The following is a 26,136-nucleotide window of genomic DNA, read 5'->3' as shown; positions in this document are numbered from 1 at the left end:
CTCCGATTTTTAACTCCAGTATTTATGTCGGCATGGATGCGATCAGCAGGTCAACAACAACATCAGAAGTATTATTTTGACAAATTGCGATGCACATAGGCAGCAGACACTTGGAAGGTTTTCGTGTTTGGCAGGTATAGTGTGTATGCGTGTGGGAGTGCATGACTGATGTCAAGCACTTACATAATTGATGACTTTGAGCTGGAGAGATGCTGCATCAAGGTCATAAAGCTCACCTAAAAGACAGGGCAGAGAGGGACCGTGATGACTGTAAAACAGAGAGGAGTAAAGGCAAAGAAAGAAAAAAAAAACAAGGATGTCCGAGGCAGCAATGTAGAACATGTATGCAACTGGACAGAAAGCAATCCCCAGAGAGATGCTTTGTGACAGAGAGGTCAGCGAGCGGTGAACACGAACCAGCAAACAGATACTGGAATAATGAAGACAAGACAAGTGAAGACTGCAAGGAAGGAGGAAGCGACGCTTTGACAGAGAGGCAGCAAGACAAAATGCAGGGACGGGCAGAGGCTGACAGACCCCAAGGCAACTTTCATTTGTTGACAATTAGAGAGGAGTAAATAAAGCTTATGTATGCTTGTGTATCCGCGAGCGGCATTATCAAGTTCCATTATGCATGAGGTTCTTAACATTGTCTTAGCAAAGCATTCAGTTTTCACCCTGGCTTCCACACATTCGCAATGCCAATGAGTCGATCTAAATTCATAGATCGCTTCATCAGCACGTCACACTCTATTAGCATTTCCCACCTCACCCGGTGTGTGTGGGGGTGCGTGTGTGTGTGTGCGTGTGTTCACATACCACAAAGTTGGAGGATGTTGCGGTCCAGCTCGCTGTAGTCCCGTTCGGACACATTGAGGTGTAGCAGTGCATTGTGGGACTGAATGGGGGAGGGGCTGAGTGGGGGTCTCTGGTAGGCCGCCTGAACAAGATGGACGCGGACGCATGCCACCGAGGCCTGCGATGTCACACGTCAAAACAAAACAAAAAAACAAAAAATAAAACCACAGATGAGCGCACACACTTACCACACCAATATCAAAAGGTCAGTCAAGGATCGATGTGAGTGATATTAACTTTCTGATGAGATGGAAAACTGCTTTATGGGTTTGTAAAGTATGTGCAAGGTTAAGGCTTGTTTAAATGCAGAATGTGCACCATGGAAAAATAAGGTCAAAACAAGAGTTAATGCAGTGAAGGTCAACGTACATGTTTTTCCAGCATATTAAGATGCACTTCATCCTGATCATTGAGAGCGCTACAGCCCACCTGCAACAAACACACACACACACACACACACACATACATTTATAAGGTAATCACAACATCCATTCTGATCCGACATCATTTTACGGCAAACTTCTACATCTCATGTGGCAAAGCACTTATGGACATTGGTCTGCATTCGTCATACTCTGTGCGGCAAGGACTGACCAGTATGACAGCAATGGCGTTGGTCCGCTCCTGGTCCAGGATAGGAATAACAACAGCTGAAAGAAAAAGGGAAGCAAGGGATGGCAGGAGCGACTGAAGATTTCCAAAGGCATTCATTTAAATTCATTCCTTTAAGCTTTCATTTCCCCTCCATGTCCTTGCCTCACTCTTAATCAGTTTTATTTTTTTTTTTATCCAATTTGGTTTTCCTGTTGTTGTTCCTAGTAGAATGGTGTGAATAGAACATGGAATATGAATTCAATGGAGGCATAAAGGCCCTTGCACAATGCTTTGTTATTATCATCATTGTAGAAAAAGCAGCAGCATATTATGAAATGAAAAAAATGTTCATGAGGGTGCAACTTTATGGACATCAAATAAGACAAAATCACATGATCTGTCGACTAAACATGTCCGTCCAGCCATCCATTTTCTGACTTTTGCTTACCCTCACTTGGGCCACAGTTAAACATGCTATTTAGCAATTAATGCAATGCTTCAATGTTCTTTTTTCTGTTCTTATCACAAAAAAAAGAAATAATCTCCACTTCATGTCCGTTTTAGAACACACTTAAATGCCATCTTTGCCTTGTTTGATTATATTCCATGCAATTTGCTCCCATGTTGAGTGAGCTCTTTTACCATTTTGACAATAAAGAAGAATTTCTAACCGAATTCATCACTCAGATTAATAACTTTTGGAGTAAATCTTGGATGAGCGGTGGTCTAATAAATGTTTGAATGGCTATATATCTGTACATACCTCTTTGGTGTGCCTTTAGTGGGGCTGCAAGATAGATTTTATATTTTTCTGGCACTTCCGATGAGGGAAAGCCGGCACACTGACATCGCTTCAGCTTATTAACAACACTCCTGTTGAGAAAAGAGAACACGTTTGATTTAAGTTGGACAAATGCAGTTAACTCACTGGACAGTGTGGAAAAACAGAGAACCCAACATTGACAAAGCACACCAAGAGCAAATTGAAAGTTCCCGCATGAGAGGAAGCGTCATACAAAAAGCTCTGAGGAGCCATTTTGAAATGACATAAGATTGAGGGTATTATGTGTGTGTCTATCGGGAAATTACAGGACACTCTCTTCAAGAAGTACATATCGGAACCTTGAGGTCAGTTCCTTTATTTTTTTCGACAAACAAGAAAGATTATGGGGTGACATCAAAAGATGAGACGATCTTAACCGCTCAGTCTTTATTTCTTGGCATTTATATCTGGATTCATCGAGCAACCTGAGGACTTGTAACAGCTGTTTTCCCCAAACAACCTGTTTGGTGTTTCTTGGTACAACAATGGTTTCTTTCTTCCTCAGGGCATTTCAATTGTTCGTTTGGAGATAGAATTTTTTTTTTTCAGTTTCTGTGATTTTTTTCATCCCTTTTTTTCCAATAGCTCTCATTTCTATGTTGGTTACACCACTTACTAGTATTTATGTAGTCTTTACATTCACAGGCAAAACCTACCTGTGAATCTGAAGCTGAGTGCAAATGTCAACCGCTATCTACTATTGGAACATTCATTTGTGCTTCAATCGCTTCCATATGAACATGGAAATGAGTAATAAAAAAAGAATCATTTCAACGATGCACACAGGTAAGTTCATCATCTGTGGGCTTCATTTAATAATGCCGTGAACTCTCTAGCGGTGACTCACACGACACAAAATACCCATTACATGCTCAAAGCGTCTGAATTCCACTCCCAGTTTTGCAGTCAAACGTGTATAGTGCGTTGACTTTTAAATGGCCATTTATCATAGTTCACGAAGGAATGGTGTGTTTCAGACATAAAGTATTATTATTGCAGCTTACAATGGTGCCAAAGGGGACTAACCTTTATGTGTTGTGCATTTGCTTTACTGTACAATCACTGAGTCAATTTACACAGGGGAGGAGAAAAAAAGCAAATCGTAGTTCTCATGGGCGGTCAGCAGAAACCCAGGAACACCACTATAATTTAGTTGGCACGTGACAAGAAATGGGATGAGACCGTTAAAACGGACGTTGTTTACCACACAGCACAAACACTAAGGATAGCATTTGTGACACGGCTATTGTATTACACCATAAGATGAGTACAAATGCACCTGCGAGTGTATGTGGGAGTGAGGACTTCATCATGTCATCATTATCCACATCGGTGTTGGCTCTAATGGCATTGAATCTCTCCTAAATGTACATTGTGAGCTTCATTAGGCATAACTGCACAGCCATCAGTGACACACACATAAGCGCGCACTCAGGGTGTGTTAATGTGCATCAATATTTGACTCCGTTTCTATTAATCTGAATTGTTATGTAGCTCGAGCATGCTCTGTGCAGATTGTCATCGATCTTAAAACAGATGGTCAGAGCTTAGTGAAACAATTCTTCTGCTTTGAACTGTTTTTGCTCCTTGTGAGTGGCCATTCTAAAGCCACTTAATATATACCTCAAGTAAGGAATGCTTTCTTGGCTCTTTTTGATGAGCTTTAGTGCTAAGTGGTTGTTGTGCTTTGAGTGGTTAAATCATATAGGCATGTTTATTAATGCCACATTTATATTATGTGCAGATCTAAGACCTAAGGTGGAAGGAAGGGGCGCCCAAACTTTTTGAAGCTAAGATCAATTTCTTGGCTACTCAATAGTGTGCAGGGCTAAACACACTTCTGAAATAATACATTGGCTCAAATGACCTTTAACGCACTCGATCCAAGGTACATCATTCTTATGTCTTATTCCTTTTTTTTCACATGGGAGTGTAAAAGAGGGTGTTAAAATGGCCGGCATTAATAATGAATAAAATTCTGAACTGAACTTCCTCCTCAAACACATGAGGGACGTGGCCAACATTTGGCCCCTCATCGTAGGTCACGATGACAGCCTTGCTACTCAGGTCTTGAAGGGGTTGCTCTCGTACTGGCTCAGGCGGACTCAAGGGATCCTCAGTGGTGTCCCTGATGGCTACTTTTACACGGTTTGGGTTAGCCTAGCCATCTCTTATTGCTCTTCGACCTTTGAATAAGAGTTTGGGTGTAACAAAGTCATTTGCTTTTGTGAAGTGGCAAAGGCTTTTTGTATGACGCGTGTACACAAACGGTGATGTCCAGCGACTGTTCTATGATTTATTCCTTATCTTTTTTAATCCTATTAAATTTGGAATTTGATTTAAAGGTGGTCAACATATGTTAAGTGCAGTTGTTTTTTTTTTTATCAGTATTCAACAGAGAGCTACAAACGTCTTTGTTTAGTCCCAAAGCTTATTTAGCTCTGCTCAGCTGAAGTCAAATCCTTTTTACCCATTATCTCTTCACCTTAACGTAAGAGTCATTTAATTATGGTTGCACACCCTGCCATTTAGGAAATGTAAATTGCTGGAAAAATGTGATTTTGACAGCTTTAAAATTATTGATAGGGGGAAACAAAAAAATTATTCAAAATAGTTCAAACATATAATAATACCAGAGTGCTTTATTTTGACTAACATTACCAAATTAATTTTATTAGTTTTCTTAGTTACTTTCACAAACCACTAAGCTATACATCACCACCACCACCATGAACACCACTTATCCTTATCCTGTCACGGGGGGATGCTGGATCTGACTTCAGACAGTTCTATTGTGCAAGTCCAAATTGTTGTGAGAAAGTACGGTCGTAATATTGTGAGACCTTGAGAGGTTGTGGCTTTGATCCCCGGCCGTTATGACCATATCAAAGTATCCTTGAGCAAGATACTGAACCCCAAGTTGCTCCTGATGGTATGTCATCAGTCTGTAGATGAGGTAATAGTGTGAAGCGCTTTGAGTACCGAAGGTAGAAAAGCGCTATACAAGCCCATTTATAAAGAATGATGCCCTCATTTTAGAAAGCTGTATGTGTTACTTAAGCCATCTAAAATGTCTAACTTGTAAACCTTCAGGTTGTGCGAATATTGCATGCCAGCTGAGCTTCTGCACCCTGTGTGAAATAATGGTCAGTAAATTTGCAGAAATTCTTGGTAAAACATGAAATGATTGCTATGACAACTCAGATGTCCAAAGTCTCTGGCAAGCGACTGTTCTTGCTAGAGAGCAAGATAAAAACAGCTCTGACAAGCTTGCCTGCGGAGAAGGTTACTTGATTAATGCGGATCGCAAGCTGTGGAAAAGGCCTGCAAGAGTTTGACCCCTTCGAGCGCGCTCATTAAAATACTTGGAGATTCTAAACTTTAACCCCAGGAAATTATTGAAGCACTGTTTTGTTGGATCCACTATCATGATTTTATCACGGGAGTCGTTCAGTGAATTATTCTCTAAAGTTTGTTAATTTACTTTGAGATTTGAGACCATCCCACTTATCACAGACTTTTGAAACTTTTTTCAAAGACTTTTGAAAGGTAGATGGCCTATATTGTGCCTGTGATCAGAATGTTATGTCCCATATAATTAATTAATCACTCTTCCTTTTCCTTGCGGCTTGTTATTTTTTCAGTCCAATGTTTCAAACTTAAAAATGTAATTATAATCTTAAAGGTATTTGGTCATTTCAGTAACATTACTTTAGGTTATTGAATTGGATGAGTTGACTTGAAAACAGCAATGAACATCAACATCAAAACAACATTGTATCGAATATAAATACAGCACCAATCAATTAAATTGTCAAGACGGATTGATCAGCAAATGTAAAGGTGTGTAAAACATGCTTTGCATGAAGAAGGTTGTGTTGGTAAATTGAAACATATCTGATGTTTAGCACAATGATGGCTGAATGGGTTGACCTCTGGTGTGTGCTGTACTTTTTTTCCCTTGTGGGACTGCGACTGCATAAACATGCTCATGTGGAATCTGGTGTTTGTGTCACATTCTTGTCTGACAAAGAGACAGTTTCATCAATAATGTACTGCTTTGGTAGCCACGGTCGTAGCACAGAGAGTACTTTTGACGGCATAGCTGGGCCACTTTTGGAATTCAAGTATCTGGTCACCTCCACTTGCACTGCACTGAAGATGAGGAAGTGGAGCATCAAGAAGTGGAAAGCAGAGTGGACAGATCGAAACTTCGAAGGGTCAGTGTCACAATGAAGAACTTTGGTGTCTCTTCAGAATCATGTCATCATGAAAATGTAGCACAATTATGAAACTCTGAGGTCTTATTATTAAGTTCTAACATTTGAACACAAACCAGACTGGTCCAGACAAACCAGAAAAGTCTCTGACAACGTGATTCTTTCATTTCGTACCATTTTTTCATGATTTTGACAAGACCCACACAGTGTTAGAACAATATGCATTTTCAACAGCATAACATCAAAGGCAAATCACAACTTCCTGGTGTTATTGACTCTTCATGTGTCTCATGGCCCCTCAGAGGGCAATTGGTTGCTTCGAGGGAAACGGGGAAGCCGGAACCGCAGAGGTTATCGTAGCAGACTGAGCGGTATGAAGAGAGGCCAGCGTGTGACGTGATTGAGCGCTGAGCAGCTCATAATCATCCCTCTTCACTCCCTTATTGCAATGCCTCTCAGGGTACCACCTCCTTTGACAAAGCTGCAGCAAATCAGCGCACAGCAGGCAGCCACTCAAAGCAAACATCTGTAGCGTGCTGCACACACATGAAACACACACAAAAACAACACGCACCTGATCTTGCCCTCCTGTGGAAGTTCATGCGGCGGGTCGTCTGACAGCAGCCTTGAGTTTCCTTCCAGCGTGTACACACATACACACTCCTAGAATGAAACACACACACGCTCACACAAACATTTACCAGAAATGCGCCATTGCTATGCTGTTTATTCTTTGCCTTGCTATATCGCAGAGTTTCAAGCAATGTTTTTTTTTTTAGTTTTTTTTTTACAGTTACAGGCAAGTCTCAGTTTAGAGTTGTGTGGTACCGTGTTCTTCCGCAACACTCTGACCAGTATTGATATCTACTGGTTGAAATACATAATAATTCACAGAAAGTAGAAGGGGCAGAAAAACTAGCTCGCAAAGTCATTGTTCCCACAGAGCCGAGAGAATGCCCGAGTATTGTTGTATGCTCTTGCTTGTAAGTGTTGCTATGCCATGCGTGTTGAAGAAGCAGTTGTTTGGAGGTTTAGATTTAAATTCTAGTATTAAGCTAGTGGGATTTGATATAATTATACATATATATATATATATATATATAATTATACATATATACATATATATAATTATACATATATACATATATATATATAAAAATATTGTATTTTTTTAGACCCCTCCAATTTTTAGTGGAAACCATACTGGATGTTTTTCAGCGTATTTTTAAGTTTTTTTTTTTTTTTTAATTTATTTGCGAATTTCTGGGATCCAATATATTGTGTTCAACTGGCGTTTATCAACTATTTGTATACTACGTAAACCAACAAAAACAACAAAAAAAAGATGTTAAATTTTCTTCAGTTTCATGACTTTTAATTAAAAGTGTTAAAAAATACCCAGCTTGGAGCAGCCGCACTTTTCCTCTTTTTTTTGGAGAACAGTGTGAACAACAGTGAGAACAAGCACTAAGGAATACTTAAAGAACTGTGTTTCAAAATGTTTAAGTGTGTCTTTTAGCCTGTGGGAAAATAAAAAAATATATATTTTTAAATGGGTTCTCTAAATGTTTTTATTGATTTTATTTATTGTACCCATTGTGGGTGGGTGTGGAACATATCCCACGTTCTAAAAAGAGATTCACTGTCATATCTCTATTCTTATAAGTGCAGAGGCATTAACGCCATGACTCAGAGATGATTATAAATGTGTGTACGTGCGTGTTTATACCGTGTGGGGTAACAGCGTCTGCACACCATCTCGAAGGGCCACTCGCAGTGAGCGCACATCGACAACGGCTGCCAGCTGCAGCAGAGCATCCTGTGGAAGGAGACAAACATATATCCTTGTTTCTGTTTGGCTCCTCGTTCCAAATAAACATTGAGATCTTCAAGTCGGAGCCCTGAGCTGAAGTCCTCTCATTTTGTGTTTTGTGCAAGTCTTAGGTCACAAGCTCCTTAACATGCTGCAGAAGTCTCTAAGCAACATTCAAACAGTGATACACTGGAGGCACTTTGACTAAAACTCTTATGAGGATTAGGTTTGCTCTCCTGGACACGTGATGAATTTGATTCATGCACTGTGAAAACCTAATGTGTGACAATTCACTTGCAGCATTTAAAAGCTCATTATTCAGAAACTGACAGTGTGAAGAGGGCCCAGCAACAAATATATTGGTCCTATAAATGATATAACATAATAGAATTCACAATAATAACATTTTATTTGATGCACTACGCATTCATGGTAACCTTTTCGTGGTTCTTGCTCTTTATGAACAAGATTAAAGTGATAATCAGGGCAACTGGGATGTAATCAGTGCTGACAAAAACAAAAGTTCATCTTCCTTCACATTTTATAGCTAATCCATATCAAATGTTCTTGCAATCACAGTTGAAAAAAGACATGAATGACGAATGTGGTCCACAGAAAAACATTTGCACGGAAAAAATAAGATTAATTAAAAAAAAAAAAAAAAAAAAAAAAAACTTTCATTCCGGATCATCTCAATCAATCAGACCTTAAGCGGCCTGAAGAGCGTACATACATCTTTGGAATTTAGATTTCACACTTAAAGCCACATTTTCACCAAGCGGTAAGGTCAGCCTTTTGATTTCTTCCCATCGCGCTCATTCATTTGAACTCACGAGGAAGCGGACAATTTTCTGTCCACAAGTTACCAGACAGCGATGTGCTTGGCAGCACCCTCGGCAAACATTTTAAAGTGGACCATCGCATCAACTATCCGTTCTCTTTGGCTTTTTAATCTCCATCCATCCATCATCCAAACCGCTTATCAACAAGGTCGCAGGGGTGCTGGAGTCTATCCCAGCAGTAGGCGGGGTACACCCTGGACTGATTGCCAACCAATCGCAGGGCACACAGACAAACAAACATTGACACTTACAATCATACCTAGCCACAATTTAGAGTCTTCACTTATCCCACCATCCATGTTTTGTGAATGTGAGAAGAAAACTAGAGTACCCGGAGCAAACCCACGCAAGCACGGGAGAACATGCAAACTCAACACAGGGAGGCCGGAGCCGGATTTGAACCCATGACCTCTGCACTGTGCTAATCAGACGATAACATGTGGCGGTGTGGTGAATGATAAAAAGTATGCATTAAGGCTTTTCTCCACCTCGCACTCTTTCCTATTTCTGGCAAAGAGTGGATGAATATGCAGGAGGCGAGGAGCAATAAAGGTGTACAGTTCTGTGGTGATCGTTGCACTTCACACTGTTGTACAGCAGCTTGTAGCACTGAATCCATTTTAGAGGAAATGACTTTCTTTGAGGTTTGTTTCAATTCAACTTGGTCAAGGCAAATTAAGTTGGAACATAACATAATATGTTTCAACTGTGTTGTGAGAATTTTTTAAATCACCACCCTCCACAAATTTTGGCAAAAGTCTGGGTCACAACTACAGTTCAGATGTTGCACATTCCTACCACAAGGATATTTTTACACTTGGTGCTGTCTACTTTTATCCCTTCCAGTGATCATGCTGCATTATTACGACATTTTAATCTAAGGGTATCGCTGCGGGATATCAAAATCTGATCAAAGGATTGGGAAATAGTGGAAGAAATCTAAGACGCTTAAGACACAGCTGCTTTCATGACGGTGTGATGAATATAAATAGGAAAGATGAGCATCATGTTCAAAATATTGTCTGTGAGTGCCAGATCATATTCAGCTTGTCCTTATAAATCTGTTAGTCACACAGAGCATCTTGTTTCTCTCCGGAATGCCTGCAAGGCCTCTACCAAGGATGTCCAACTTTAAAAACTAATTTCCCCCCAGCCTATTTTATCTTCTTGTCTGCCACTCACTTGCGCTCAGAATTCTGAATAAACAGGAAGGACAAGGGCGTGTGTGGGTGTGTGTGGAAGGGGAGTGCACGGTGGGGTGGGTCAAAGTGTGAAGGATGTGAGCCGGGCGAAAAATGGGAGTCGAGGGGAGAGTCTAGTCATGCCTCAGCACTCAGTGGTGCTTTTTATACACGATTAAACGTGATTAGCTTTGATCACTCAATCAGTCAGTCAGCCAGGGTGCTGGCGTAATGAAGTTGGACCTGGGCCAGCCACAGAGAATAGCTTTCAGTCAGTGTGGGTAGCATCATCAGCCAAAGAGCTTGAAATGCTTGCGGAAATCGTCCTAAGTAATGTTTGATTGGAAATGGGGTGAAAACTCCGTCGTTGTCCACAATTATCTGTCAGTTGTGTGTGTGTGAGAGTGAGTACATGTGTGTGAGTTGGTGTGTGCCTAAGCGCGCACACTACCAGCGGAGATATGCCTTGGTAAATGTCAAAGCTTGGTTTATGACCTTTCACAATCATCATTTTTCACAATAAACACCAACACATTTATGATAACAATGCTGCTTTGATCTGCCTCTCACGCCTCATAAGATTAACACTATTTTTGTGACTGTCAAATAAATTGAGGATTTCATATTTCAAGGATTCAATGAATTTTAATGTCATTTTCACTTGATATGTCAAAAACGTGCCACGACTTGAGAAACTAAACAGTACAATAAAAACAAAATAAAATAATCACAGGATGTAGAGATAAGGGTGATGCTTATTCACGGTTTTAATGTGTGCAAGATGCAATGCAGCAAAGGTGCAGATGCAGCAGAATGAAAATTCAAGAGGTCATTTTGTACTTGTCAAAATAAAAAAGTGTTGAAGATTTGCCCTGCTGTGATAAATAGCCATAGGAGGTGAGTGGTACTGATGTCCGGGCTACAGTGTATTGTTTGAGTTCAACAGTCTAATAGATTACGGAAAGAAGCTGCTCCTCATCCTGGTGGTAGTGTTCCAGATGCTCTGTAACCTTCTGCCTGAGGGGAGGGGATGGAAGGGGGTGCGTGTGGGGTGTGTTGGGTTCTTGATGCCGCAGAGAGCATTCATTATGAATCTGCTTGTGAAGATATCTGCAGTTGTGAAGGAGGCTTTCCCCACAATTCTCTGAGCAGAATTTACCGTCCTTTCAAGAGAGTTCCTATCTGCAACCGGGTAGTTGTTGTTGGTGCTGGGGACGCGCTCCTCCACACACCAGTACAGGCTTCTCAAGACACAGTTCCCAAGTCCGGACGGTCGCATTGGTGAAGTCCTCAGAAAGTTGCATCTCAAGATACTTGTAGCTAGACACCTCTTCCACTGCTGCTCCTCCAACGTGCAAGAGCCTGAAGGGCTTTCTGTCGTTCCTGAAGTCCACCACCAGGGCTCAGCACGCAGTCCTGGGCTAAGCCAGTGCGAAGGGTGATGGAGGAAGAGACAGTGTTGTGGATCTTAAAAGTCTGTGGTCTGTTGGTCAGGATGCCCAGGACCCAGTACCCCAGTGATGGACTCAGTCCAAGAATGTTCAGCTTTTGCATAAGGCTCTGTGAGATGAAAACGGAGGAGACATCCACAAAGAGCAGGCAGATGTAGGAGTTTCCGCTTTCCAAGTCAATGAGGGCTGTGTGGACCACTGATGAGATGGTATCATCAGTGGAGCTGTTCTGCTTTTGAAGGTCCACGGTGACTCTGATGGAATTTTTGAACTGCGCCATGAGCAGCTTCTCAAAGTACCTCATGGTAACGAATACGAGATACTGGCTGATAGTCATTCAAACCTGTCACTCAGGAGGTCTTGGTATGGGGATGATGATGGCAGTCTTTAGGACGGTTGAGACAGACGCTAGTTGGAGCAAGGTGTTGAAAATGTATATTAGTTCCTCGGTCAGTTGGCGGCCTTAGTCCTTCAAGCACGCGCCCCGGAATGTTGTCATGGCCAGCAGTCTTGTGGGGAATTAATCTTTTGCAGTTGCATCTCATCAGGTAGTGATGCAAGTCTGACGGAGGGGTTGTTGTTGGGGTCCTCAAAAGAGAAGAACTGATTGAGGGCCTCCGACACAGAGAGGTCTTTAGAGCATTATGCATCCTAGGTGTTGTAGTTTGTGATCCACCAGTAGCTGCTTCCCAAGCGGGAGTCATAGTCCGGCCCAAAACAGCCGTACACCATCAATCTCGACGATTGAGTAGGTCATGTTGTCATTTAGCCACGTTTACATCAAATGCCATCAGAGCAGAGAACAATAGCACATCTCGCTGGAGCCATCCAACCTCAGGCCAAATAAGTCAATTTTCTAGTCCAGTGGCTATGAAGAGTGATGGTATCAATGGCTTGTTAGCCTTTGGCTGAGCTACCCACCTATGCTGTATTGTTCAGTTCGTAGGAGCTGCAGTCTATCGAGAGTACTTTTAAACGTAGATGAAATAGTTACTATTGAACCCTCTCTAAATTGGTATAAAGGTAGCTCGTGTGAGATATATTTCACATGCATTATTAAGGGACTTGATCCTGGGAGCTCAAGAAGACACCGCACTTCTACTACCATCTTGATTGCACCATTTTTACCTAAAGTACATTATTCCTTTTATTTTGTGTAGAGGTTTTACTAAAGGTTCCAGAAGATCTGAGACACACTTTACATGCAGGACACGGTGATGTGCATATTAGCACAAACGGATGTGTCAGTCTTCAAAATGTGGACGGAAAAAAGAGACATCATTTCATTATGCTAACCAGATTATTTTTTTCCCAATGCCATTTCATTTTGAATTAATTTGGACAAAGCTTTTATCGGAATTGAAAATGTAATGACAACACTATGATCCCCTGCAAACATGATTAGGATAATGGTGTATTGTCATTATTGTATTTATTTACCATTTTATCTTTTAAATCATCGTTTGTTCTTCATAATTGTTTCAGCATGAGTGTGCAACCTAAATGTTAAACCAAATCAAGGCCTTACTAACACACGAAGTGATTTGCTGGCTTTGTCTTTTCCTTCCAATGAAATTGCTTCATACCATCACTCCATATTTTCCTCCCATGTCTCCCCTGATCTCCTTGTCCTTTTTTTTTTTAAATCACTGGCATTTCTCATCTCTTTGAGAGCTCTGACATTTTGGATGACACCTATGATGAGCACAACTAAACAGATCCCTCTCATTAGGATTTTATAGCCCCCACCGACTGCCCACAAATCTACCAACACGGCCACGCTCATACATGCAGGGAATTATTCGTACATATAAGTAATATCTATAAATCTGGGCAGTAGAAAGTAATTACAGGATATTCTGTGCACAAAGGTTCAATTTGACAAATATTCACAGAACATCCCATCATGAAAAGGCAAGATCAGCACTTTTAACTGCTTTCAAAAAAAAGATATAAATATCACATGGATGAACTTACTCCATCGAGACCTTTCACTGGGACCCTTTTAACATATTCCTTATATAATGGCCAGTGGGGTTTATTTACTGAACTGTAAACTGCTATGCTGCCCATAATTCGGACCACGGTATAAACTGCATCCCTTCACTTTAACGGTATATATCATGGTATAAAATACAGGGTAAAAATTATTTTAATTTAGTAATAGTTAGGATAATTTCTGAATAGGTTAGAAATACAGTCCATTAGAGACGCTAAATTGATTAACAAAAAAAAGTGGAAAACAAATCTAAATTAGGATTACATCTATTGGGCAAATCTTATATCAGATTTAAAAGTTAGCACTCCCTAGTGCAAAAATTCTGCTGATATTTTAAATGAAAATGGTACAACTGGCTTTTAGTTTAGATTTCTATAATTCATTCATATATCTGTGTCTATGTATTTTACTAATTATGTTTTAAACTATTGGAAATAATAATCATATCTCAAAAGTGAAAATTAACACTCAACACTCAAATAACATTTGAGATAGATTGCATTGGATAGTTGATGCATGAACAATGGTTCATGTTTCTATTTTGTGTATTTTCCTATTAGCTGTATTTACTATTACTGCGGAAATTAGTAAAATTTCTCCAATGTGGGACTAATACAAGTTCTCAAAAAAAAATAAAAAAAATATTATATTACTGTAACATAGGGCTCGACATTATATTGAAAAAAAATATCACTATCGCAATATGCAGTATGCATATCGCAAAGACATGCAATAACTTTCAAATTTGACCAAACTTAAATGTAATCGCCATCCAATATTTGAACATAATCTATCCATCGCGGTTCAGAGGAGCAGGCCTTGATTCCGGCTCTGGCCTTCCTGTGTGGGTTTTCTCCGGGAACTCCAGTTTTCCTCCCACATTTCAAAAACATGCATGGTAGGATAAGTGGAGACTCTAAATTGTCCCCAGGTATGATTGACATGTTGGCGTTCTGACCCGGGGCTACCACACATATCGGACACTGGATTATTTTTTTTAAATATCCGGAACAATCAGTGTAATGGGCGTAACAAATTTGTGTTGAGCGATTTCAGTAATAAATTTACATTTAACAATTCTGCAACAGGCTATTTTCTATAATTACAATGAGTCCAAATGGCTCAGATCTCCAAGAACACAAAGTAAATCTTATCAACACATTTTATTTCACGGAGATCTTTATTCACATTCACTTTGGACTGGCCATACCATTCATTCATCCAACCATCCATCCATCCATTCAAGCCACTTCTCCTAACAAGGGTCATGGGGGTGTTGGAGCCTACAGCTGTCTTCAGGGTACACCCAGCTGTAGACGGGGTACACCCTGAACTGGTTGCCAGCCAATTGCAGGCAACACCAAGACAAACAACCATTCCCGCTCACAATCACACCTAGGGACAATTTCGAGTGTTCAAATAACCGACCATGCATGTCTTTGGAATGTGGGAGTAAATCGGAGTACCCGAACAAAACCCGTGAGAACATGCAAACTCCACACAGGAAGGCCGGAGCCGGAATCGAACCCTGCACCTCTGTACTGTGAGGCCATCGTGCTAACCAGCCGTCCACTGTGCCGCCGGCTGGCCATATAATGTAATTTGGGCATTCCTGTCACACTGAGCAGTGAGCGCGAAGAGATGTAATCATTATGCACGACCGCAAGAGGCTAAAGTCGAAAGCTCTTTTTCCACCACAAATGCATAATTTCAGTTAATAAAATACTATCTATTATCAACAAAATAGGCGCCATAATAATGTTTTGGATTACATGGTCAATACCATCTTACCACAGTATTTCTTTTTTTACCTTTGAAATCCACTACTGCTTTACTGAAAGTGTTGATTACCGCCACCAAACATTTTCAACATGTGGACAGTAACAACTATGTGGAGACGAATGATAATATTCATAAATACATATAAATAATAATCACAATACATTTCTATTTCTATACGTTCAAAAACCATTTTGTATGCTTCTTCACACCCACCTCTGAGTGCCTTTGTAATTGTAGTTAAAAAAGATACACATCACCTCAAGTACGTACTTCTCTGCTGTAAGAGCCACACTCAGAGCCCACCTAAAGATCAACTCAGCCTAAAATATCTGTGGGGAGCCACTATGTAGCAGGTGTAAAAATCAGAGAACATAGCAGTCAGCGCATGCTGTAAAAAAGAAATGATACTCTTGTATGACTTGAGGAATAATAAAATGTATAGGTAATATTGCCTTTACTCTTTACCCTGAACCGCTATCATGTCATTTCAAAGTTAATGAAAAATGAGGTAGACATCTGGAGCAGATCTGTAGGGACAGCTCGCTCTGAAAAGTTTAATCATGTCTACACAGAGAGCGCACAAGTGGGCGCCATGAAGCCAAAAGAGCTCTGTAATGTCAATATAATTTCCCACTGCGCTGAGTAGCAAGGTTATTTGTACAGGCAATTTATGTTTTCCACACTCATCTGATTGCCTGGTCACCGAGGGGTAACTGTTAACTTTTCACCAATTTCCAATTTAATTTGTATAGATTCCATAACCCAGGCAGCACTATTTTAGCACGTCTGCTTCACAGTTCCAAGGTTTGTGGTTGGAATCTGTGTGTGTTGGTTTCCTCGAAATTGACTGTATTGGTGAATGTGAGTGCGAATAGTTGTTTGTGCGCCTGCTGGACCAATGCAGCGTGTAGTTCAACTGTCACCCAATGTCATCAAGGATAGGATCCATCTTACCCCCGATCCTAATGAGGAATAGTAGTTTAGAAAATGGCTGGATGAATTTCCACAATACACCTGAGGATTGGCTCATCACAATGACGTCCTACGAAGCCAGTGCTATTCATTAACTTCCATTTCGCATCAACAGTCAGATGGTGAAAGCAAAATGACATAAATAGGAACATTTTTCCATTTGGGCACTGTGGAATATGCTCACCTTAAAAAGCAAAGCAGTGGGCCCAAAGACTCCAATTTTGACAGCTCAGGTGCACAGGAGTGAGACGGCTAATATGGTTCCTCTAACTGCAAACAACCACAATTAATCCATTCCTAACAAGAATTTGAAGGAGCAGTGTGAGCGAGCAGCACGACAATGCAGACATTTTCTCGGCTACCTGATCTGCCTCCATTTGGTCCACAGAGGAGAACACAAATCCTAACCATATGTATGACAAAATGCCATTTTAAATATGGACAAAATACAATCATGTGTCATTTTTATTGAACAAATGTACACAGTATCTTAATCAATTTCATGCTTACTGCATATATAAAAGAGCCAGCTTTAAACAACGAAGGATTTGAACAATCCAAAATAACCAAATACTGTGATTTATTTATTTTCTTTGGCTCTCATGCATAAAAGTTCCCGTTGAAGGATGGCACAATCAGCAAACCAACATTAAGTACAAGAACTCATTTTGTGCAATCTGTCTAAAAAAATCAACTCAATCAACTTTGTTAATCTTATTAACCTATGTTTGTCCTGCGTGTCAAATTATTAGGCCTTTTCACATCACATTGCAATATACGGCAGTAGAAGATCCGGGGCAAGTGCAACTAAGGCTGCCATCTAGTGGTGAATGGTGATATTTCAACTTAAACTATTATACTATTTGTGGGGGTTAGGAATTGCGCCAGCCCACGAATTGCAAAAAATATGGGTATGATTGACGAACATCGAAAGCATTGAAATTTTTTATTTTTTTTTTATACCCCAAAAATTCTTGTGAAAAAAATTAGAAACCACCAATACAAAGCCCACATCCACCCAAAAAAACCCCCAAAAGTATCCAAGAGTGTCGAGCCACGAGTATGCAGATGTCAACTGTAGTAGAGGACATTGCCCAAATATTTTTTTTTTTTTGAGATGGGTAAATTCGTCAAGGAGCCACTCTGAGTATGGCGGCGGGGCTGCCAGTTGTCCATCCATGACCAGATGATTAACTGAGCAAACTGAGCATTCTGTTGCTGAAATAATATATATATATATATATATATTTTTTTTTATGTGAAACAAAAAAATAGTTTCATGAATAATGTATTTACTGCATATTTGGATTTGGGATCAAAGCACAAATCTAATAATGTATTGAAAATTTAACAAGATGTATTTGCATGAAAACTAACACTCTTCTTCGGTACACCCACGCAACAATCAATGATCTGGTTTTTCACACCATTCTCCCTCTTTGCTGCAAAGTGGGATCAGTCACTATATTTTCCATCTATTTTTTCCCTCCCACATGGAATTTTATATTTCAAGAAGTCATAATCCATATGAAAAATGCATTTCATTACGTTTATTTCATTCAAGCTTAAGCTAGCGACTTGTGAGTGAAGAGACTCAAACGGCATATGGATGCGAGCGGGGGGGACTAAATGAGCTCCTCTCTCACAAAACTGAGATGACGTCCTTAAGCAAAGGCTCAACTCGCATTTTGTATAGAATTCAGCCTAACTCAGTTTAATGGCTAATTTAGCAACAGTCAACCGTCACGGACGGACGACCATTTTGTGGACGATTGCTCTTTCTATAGGCGATAAAGAGTTGTAATCTGCCCATGAATGAACCCAGAAGAAGAAGATGAAGATGAAGGAGAAGATGCACATTTATATACCAAAGGTAGAATGCGCTACTAGGATTAGATTTATTCACCCATGGCCAGCAGGAGCTGGATCATGTTAAGGGAATTCATTTTTAACTTTGAATTTAAACTTTTTGGCGTAGGAGTTAAAACCGCTTCAGACAGCCACCAGATCAATATGTTGGCAAATAAGTGGACGGGAAACGGACTGACTGACGGACCAACAGACTTTGGATGGACTATAAAAATAATAATAATAATACCTGAGAAAGTACCTTACCGACGGACTGATAGAATGATGGACGAACCAACTGACAATTACAGGTTGGTTCGGAATTCTTGAAATAAATGAAAATGGAATGATGGATGGGTACCCAGACCGCAGACAGATGATGAATGACATCAAAATTGAGTAAAATGCCCAACTCTGCATAACCCAACGATGAAGGATGTATTGGTTCATTAAAACAAAGTGTCAGCTATTGGTTTTCCTCGTTCACGTGTCATTGCTTTTCTCTAATACAAAGTGAAGGAAGGAAATGTGGACAGTTTTGACAGGCAGTGGAGATATTTATGAAAAACAAAGCATTCTAACATTAAGGAGAATGTAATGACAATAGAAAGCAAAACAATTCAACAAGTAGCCTTTGGACGTTAACAGATAAGAATACGAAGTATAGTTGTCATCAATGTGTGTTAACGAAAGCCAAACTTAAAATCATGTCAGGTAATTTATAATTTACATTCTCAGTTGTGCTTTACTTCATTCCACATTTAATTAAAAAATATAGTCAGTCAATCAGTTAGCTGGAACAACAAACATGTCAGCCAATAATATCGAACATTCTAGCTAATAGGCTAACATGGTAACGTTAGAATCTTGGGATTAGTGTGGTAGCCTTGAGAGATACTAAGACATTTCTTATCTAATGAACTGTTTACACACAATACTTTTGCAAATCTGAATTTCAAGAGCATGGCTTTTCAACCTTGATCAAACACCTTGAGGATGAAGGGCAAGCAAAACTGCATCCGATTATAGTCATCCTTGTTTATGCATATAGATTTGTATGTGAATTACATTTACATGATCCGATTAGCCTCAAGATGCCTTCAAGGAGAATTTAAGTGCAGGGACATTTGTGTTAATAAGTTAGCTCACTTACTTTTGGTAGGCGCAAAAGTAATTGCACAGTGACATTTTTTTTTCAATTTTCATGCCTTTATAAACTACGATACATTGGCAGTAAAGGAATTACAATGCGATTGAAGTGCAAGACACGTGTAGCTCGACTTCCGAGTGACCCGACTTGAGTGACGAGCCATTTTTTTGTAGTTTTTTTTTCCCTGTTATGTTGAGACACAAAAATCAACGTACGAGTGAGCTCAGCAAAGCTCAAGCGAAGTAAAAAAAAAAAAAGGAAAGTCACTTTCACAGATGCTCTTTCAGCCGTTTAATGAACGAGACAAAGGCAAACAGTCAAACACACAAATCAAAAATGAGAAGCCGCTCGACAGGTGTTTAAAACTGATGACCAGACGCTCACACACTATCTAATCAGACAATATGTTGATTTGATAGAACAGTAAATTGTGCTGAGCTGGGCTACGCAATGATATAAACGATTAAGCCAAGATACTACAATAGGCTTTCACTTTAATAAGTTTTAATTAAAGAGCCTCCACAAAAAATGACATTTACCAGTTAGGAATTCTAGCCACATTAAGCATAGTACCTCAATTTTCAACAACTTGAAAGCACATGGCCAATTTGTAAGAATAACCATGCATTTTCATACTTAAATAAAAATCATTTTTACTTAATGACTGATATCTGGAGCCTATGGCCATAACCAGTTTTTAGCTTCACACCCGGCGAGGCTTTGCCTGGCATTATGTGCAACCATCTTCCACTTGCTGTTTATGTGCAGACTTTACAAGTAGATAACATGAAACACACTATGAGTCTTAAGTCATTGGCCGGATTGTAGAACAATACTGTAGGTCATGCTCATCACTTGCTGGAGACAAACGTAAAGGCAGTAAGACTCCAAAAACAGGTGGAAAGTCCAGGTGGTTGCGGTGAAAGCTTCTAGGATGGAAACTGATGTCCAGGTGTGACTCACTTCAGACCGCCAGACTAGAGTATTACGAGGTTTTGTTATGTCTGACATTTTTTTTTTTGATTGCACAACTCAGAAATATAAAAAAAAAAGTGAAAACTCTTAAAGGTGATAGTTTACAATTAAAGTGTACATGCGGTGGTCAGAAGGAAAAAAAAAGGTTTAGCGTTAAAATATTGCATCCCAACGTGTTTTGGTTACACTGGTATTATCAAAGCAAGCTTATAAATGCTCGTGGAACCTTTCTGTCCGGAACGCCAGGCGTACTTGCTCCTTCTTGGCCTGCTGAAAGCGGAGCCATGGCATAGCGCCGTTGAAAGTCCATGTGTGAACGAAATTTCCAGCTTTACAAAGTGTTTTGGACAACATATGGTGTAGGTTAAGCAAAAGTACGATTCCATGTTGCAGGTTAAATGATTAACCAACAGCAATCGCCGATTTGAGGTACGACTCCAGCCCCTAAGCACTATATATGAAAATATACGTATATGACAAAAACGATCTGGCATATTACTCAATAGCAACTGGTGGGTGCAAGGGAAGTCCGAGTCCACCGTGTGACGTCACAGCTATTCCTACAATTGCGCCTTTCATTTAAATTAACCAGTGGGATTGCGGGAGCGCTGTTTTGCCGAATACAAGACTAGACACAAAGATGGCAACACTAGACAATTATAAAACTTCAGAATATTGCTCTGTTTGCCTATCAATACCTCAAGGGCACCCCATCGGACATTCCCTTTAAATACTTTACGACGCTCTATAAAGGAAAAATCATTAGAATTTTTTTTATTGTCCATACACGTGTAAATGCCACTCTAAGTGGTAACGGTTACAAAAGCAGACCTGGCTATGAATGAAAAGCAATGTGCACACTCCTTAAGACTAATGCATCCAGTGCAGGGTGACCGGAGGGACCAGGTAGCGATGCAGTGGGTCCTGGTTGTTATTCCAACAGAGCTGGGTCTCCAGTAGCATCACTAACATACTGGAGACACATGCACTGTAGAATACAGCCAAGCCATGAAGACAGGCCCCGCCATGCTTATAAAATAACATGTTTTTTTCTTCAACCCTTGGCAGAACAATCCTTGAAACAACACCTCAGACCCAAATGGTAAAGTATGACCAGTGAAATGCGTTCTTCCTCTCATGTATTGGATTCAGTCACTGAGTGCAGTACCTCAATTGTCTACCGATATTGCACTTTGAACATACCATGTGATAACAAGTACCAGAGGAGTTATTAATTAAAGAGTCTCCATAAACAAAGTAGATTCTATGAAGGGACTGATCAGTACGTATACATGCACTAAAGAAAATCAAACTATTACAAAAAATTGACAGAAATTTAAAATGCCTGAATCTGACCATGTTGGATTTTTCAATCCGTGGATTAACACACCCAGACACCAAATCCTCTTGCATGTATATGCTTCCATTGGTCAAATATCAATGCTGCCTTTCCTTGCATGCTGAAGTTGCCGTATAGATCGCAGCAGTATTTTCCAAATAAAATTAAAATAAAATAATGTGAGCAACATGTCATCAACTCTCGTAGCAGTCTACAGTATGCTTTTGATCAACATCCAACAATGACGGGAGGACCTTCAAAGTAAAAGTGGGAAAGAATATTTTTTTATTGCGTTGACACACTAAGTTTATTCAACATTTTTTTTAGCTTATCCGTCTTACAGCATGTAACGGCTTGCACCTGTTAACAAACGTCGTCAGCGTTCCTTTTTGAATCCAGTGCAAGTAAATTGGAAAACTTGCCATACATGTTCCTTATGATGCACCCGTGTTGCATAATGGTGAGCACAGGTGGCAAACGTAAAGCACAACTAAAGTGTCACCAGTTGAACATAACTCAAAATTAAATTCAAATCCCACTTATGGCTAATGATTTGAGGGAACTGTAAACACAGGTCACGCACGGTGTGTTGGGCCCAATCGTCCGTGCGCCGTGTCGGCAAAATATTGTTGCAGGAAAAACAGCCGTTCGCATCGTGCATCAAACGACCTTGCCACATCGTCATTTTGAGGTGAAAGTCTGTTAATGCAAGAGTCTGTTGTAGGGCACCAGCTTCTGAGAGATGTCTGAGCAATGGAGAAGAACTGTAATACCAAATTGTTTTGCTTTCAATATCATGAGTCAGTAACAAACGCGACACGTACAACCCTAACGCCATGAGGACACGATAATATGTCATTTTCTGACAGAAAGGAAGATCTGCTTGCCTTTCTCTCATTGTAAATCCTTAATCTCCGATGGAGACAAACAAGAGAGAAGGCAGCTGTTTCTGTCTGGCTTCATCTGTGTAAACTTTTAATTTAAAAAAAGAGAGAGAGAGGGAGAGGGAGATGGAGGGAGGCGGGGTTGGGAAAAGGAATGAGCTATATGACTAATTGCACAAACCACTAATTGCATTTTCTATATTGCTTGAACCCCATTTGGGTCAGGGGTGAGCTGGAGTCTGTCAACTCAAGTTGAGTAAGAGATGCGCAACACGGGACCCATTTGGAAAAAGAGAGACAATGGAAATAGTCACGAGAAAAAAATATAGAAAATCATTTTGCTTAGGTTTTAAAAGTGGAGAATGATAATGGTTTTCATTTTTAAATCTTCATTGCAGTGCAGCATATGAGTCATATTTGTGTAGTAGGAGAAATTGCAAAGCCTTTAGAGATTATGTTTTAATTTAGAAAGGGTTACTGGACACATGGTCATTTCCCCCAACAGACTTGGAGGGCGTTTGACAATTTTCTCTTCTATTTCCTCATTTAACATGTCAGAATCGTCAAATTTTCATCTGAAAAGTGTTGACTTCAGCCATCCACGTATCATCCAAGACGTTTTTCCTAACGAGGGTCGCGGACGTTACTGGAGCATATCCCAGCTGTCATCAGGCAGTAGGCGGGGTACACCCTGGACTGGTTGCCAGCCAATCACAGGGCACACAAAGACAAACAACCCTCCGTGCCCACACTCATAACAACGGACAATTTATTTTGTTAAAAATAATTACAAGATGAGAATTGTCAAATTAAGAAAATTAAAGTCATCTATAATTGCTTTGCTAAGTTTTCATGCAGAAGTTGGTCATTTCGAAATCAATAAATAGTATCAGTTTTCAATCCGTAGGGACAAGTTTGCAAAAAGATCAAATATTTACACAGGTTGTCAGTGTTGCCGATGGATTACAATGTTTTTCTAGCATGTACAAACACAAGTGAGGATGTGCATGTTTTTAATTGAACTTATCCCACTTCCAGTATGCATCACCCCTTTTGTAACCAGTGTAGTCTTTCGCGCTTCTTTAGACCTGTTGATGAGTGTGAAATGAATGTGAGTAAATTAATTCATCTCATTGCTGCCACATAAAGACATGTGTCATGTTTCATTCGCTTCTTTGAATGAACAACATCGCTTCGTACTGTGTGACTTGCACTCTCATTAAATCAGGTGCTAGTCATTATCCATGAGATGCGGCACACACATTTCCACACTGGCGCTATTACGACAAAGTAAATGATTGCCATCGGAGATGACAATCACCGAGTTGGTCATGATGCCCTTTTTACATGTCATGCTTGGAGTGGAATTGTATTAAGAAGTACCATAAGGGACAAAAGCATTGAGACAACTTCTCAACGAACTCTTCTTTGATTCTTAAGTGGCATACAAACATACAGACCACATATGACTCAAGGAAATACTGCTCTTAGGATGTATAACATGTCTGCTTGTGATGACCAACGCAGAAGATCACTCGCATAACGATCTCTAATGTCGTATCAATACTGACTATGAGAGGCAGCAATGTGCCACCTGACTACCAGAAAATATGAATAAGAAAGTAGAAGCAAGGCTAACTGCTAGTAAGTGACGACTATGACTAACAACTCAAGCCACCAATTTTACGACGTGCGACGTGCTTGGCTAAAACTTACGAAAGACTTGACTTGGTATACGCGAGACGACACTTAAAATTTAAAACAAAATTTAACAAGTCTTTCTGGAGTTACTCTTTCTGCTAGACGCTTTAAGACACGCCTTGTATCCCCCCAACATCTCACGTCCTTTGAAGTATTGTCAAAATCTGCCACGTTTAGTACACATTTTGTCGGGTTCAACCAGGTTTTGGAGCGGTTCTAGAGTATGTTTGCTTTTTTATCGTGTTTTTAATCACGGCATATCTCAGTGTGTGATGAATTATGGGCTCAGTTGAATCATGGTCTGAGATGCCAGCCATAGTCTTTGAGGGGATATTCTTCGGGTGTGGCTAAAATTAATAGAGAGAAATTTCTTTTTGCTTAATTGGAAAATAAAGATCATTCTTAGGTTGACACAGCGGCTTGGCAGGGGAGTATCAGTGGAGTATGCCGAGGCCACAAATATGGTCCAAATCGGCCCAGCTTCCACCCAGAGAAAGCTTTGACAGAACTTGAAAATGTCTCAGACCTTGATCAGAATGTGACATGCCGGGGAGGGATCGTATTGGCATCTGCGGTAGACCGCGGGCCGAACAATACTGCACCTTAGAGCCTCCGGGATTCAGCAGCCCCTTGCCCCCTCAGTCTGTCTCTGATATTCTGATGCGAGAAAAGCATCACGTCGCATTTCAATGTGTCTGATTATCATCGTTTGTCACAAACGGAATGGCCTCATCTCAAATGTCGACAAGTGCCAGTCGGAGCCGTCGAAATATCACCGCTGTGCACAAATGACCTTGTGGGAATGTTATGATTGGAGCCCTTGTTTGAGACACTGCTCGGGTGCTCTTAGACAGCACTGCAGTGAGAAGCTTTTAAAAGCCCCAAGTTAGAAGACGCTGACAGTCAGAGGAGGGGGAAAACAAATCTCATCACCACAAACTTGGACAGGTAGGCCATAATGATAGTCTCCACTGTTCATGTTCACACCTGATTCGCTCTCAACCTTTTCTTTATCTGTATCCATATTCATTTCATCTCTCCGTGTTCTCGCTAAATCCTGCTATTCACATCCAATCTTACCTCTCGGTCTCAGTGTGACTCTGTCACTCTTCTGACTTGTCTCTTAAATCTCATTGGCTTTCTTTCTTTCTTGGCTGTAGGTGTTTGACTGCCTCACTCTCGTCTTATGGCTATTGTTCTATTTTAATCACACTCTTCTGTTCAGGACCTGACACCCACGTACTCTCACTGTCTCACTTGGCTCTACTTCACTCAGTTCACGCTCCATCCTTCCCTCCTTCTCTAGAATTTCTTTACACTGTATGTATACCCGTATATTTATATACAAGTATACATATCGAAAGAGAGCTTCACTTAGCAGCACATTTGTTGCATGATCAAAAACGTCCAGGATTTCTGAAGCCTCCAACCACAAATGTCACTGTGCTGGAAACTGATGGCAAAAGCAGACTAGTCTCCATGGTTACTGATATCACTGTTGGTTCTGAATGCCATGAGTGTTATTGTCAAATACAACTCGGTACAGCTCTGTAGCTCTCGGTTTTGACATACAGTAGTCTTGTACTGGACCTGGAACTCATGTTAAAACGATGCGGTTTGAAATGGTGTAGGATTACTACTGTCTTTAGCGACAGGTGGTTCTAATATTATTTGGCTAAATAATGGAACCAAAATTCTACAACT

General features: G+C 40.3%; 1 protein-coding gene across 2 annotated transcripts in view; it reads right to left on the bottom strand.

Annotated features, from left to right (window-relative positions):
• pde2a (phosphodiesterase 2A) overlaps window positions 1–26,136 on the bottom strand; it is a 155,622-nt gene that overhangs the window by 18,942 nt on the left and 110,544 nt on the right. For both annotated transcript variants that reach the window (XM_088300870.1, XM_088300869.1), the window contains exons 3-9: window positions 8,225–8,314; window positions 7,070–7,158; window positions 2,216–2,325; window positions 1,453–1,508; window positions 1,228–1,287; window positions 820–976; window positions 184–236 (exon numbers count right to left, since the gene is read on the bottom strand). In XM_088300870.1, coding sequence (XP_088156996.1) covers window positions 184–236; window positions 820–976; window positions 1,228–1,287; window positions 1,453–1,508; window positions 2,216–2,325; window positions 7,070–7,158; window positions 8,225–8,314 — 615 coding nt within the window. The remainder of the gene's footprint in view (window positions 1–183; window positions 237–819; window positions 977–1,227; window positions 1,288–1,452; window positions 1,509–2,215; window positions 2,326–7,069; window positions 7,159–8,224; window positions 8,315–26,136) is intronic.

The sequence above is a fragment of the Idiotropiscis lumnitzeri genome, chromosome 7, assembly GCF_059441095.1.
Source record: "Idiotropiscis lumnitzeri isolate Australia: NSW breed Sydney's pygmy pipehorse chromosome 7, RoL_Ilum_1.0, whole genome shotgun sequence".
NCBI classification, from domain to species: Eukaryota; Metazoa; Chordata; class Actinopteri; order Syngnathiformes; family Syngnathidae; genus Idiotropiscis; species Idiotropiscis lumnitzeri.
Note: the sequence above shows the minus strand (reverse complement) of the source record. Positions and strands in the feature narration are given on the sequence as shown.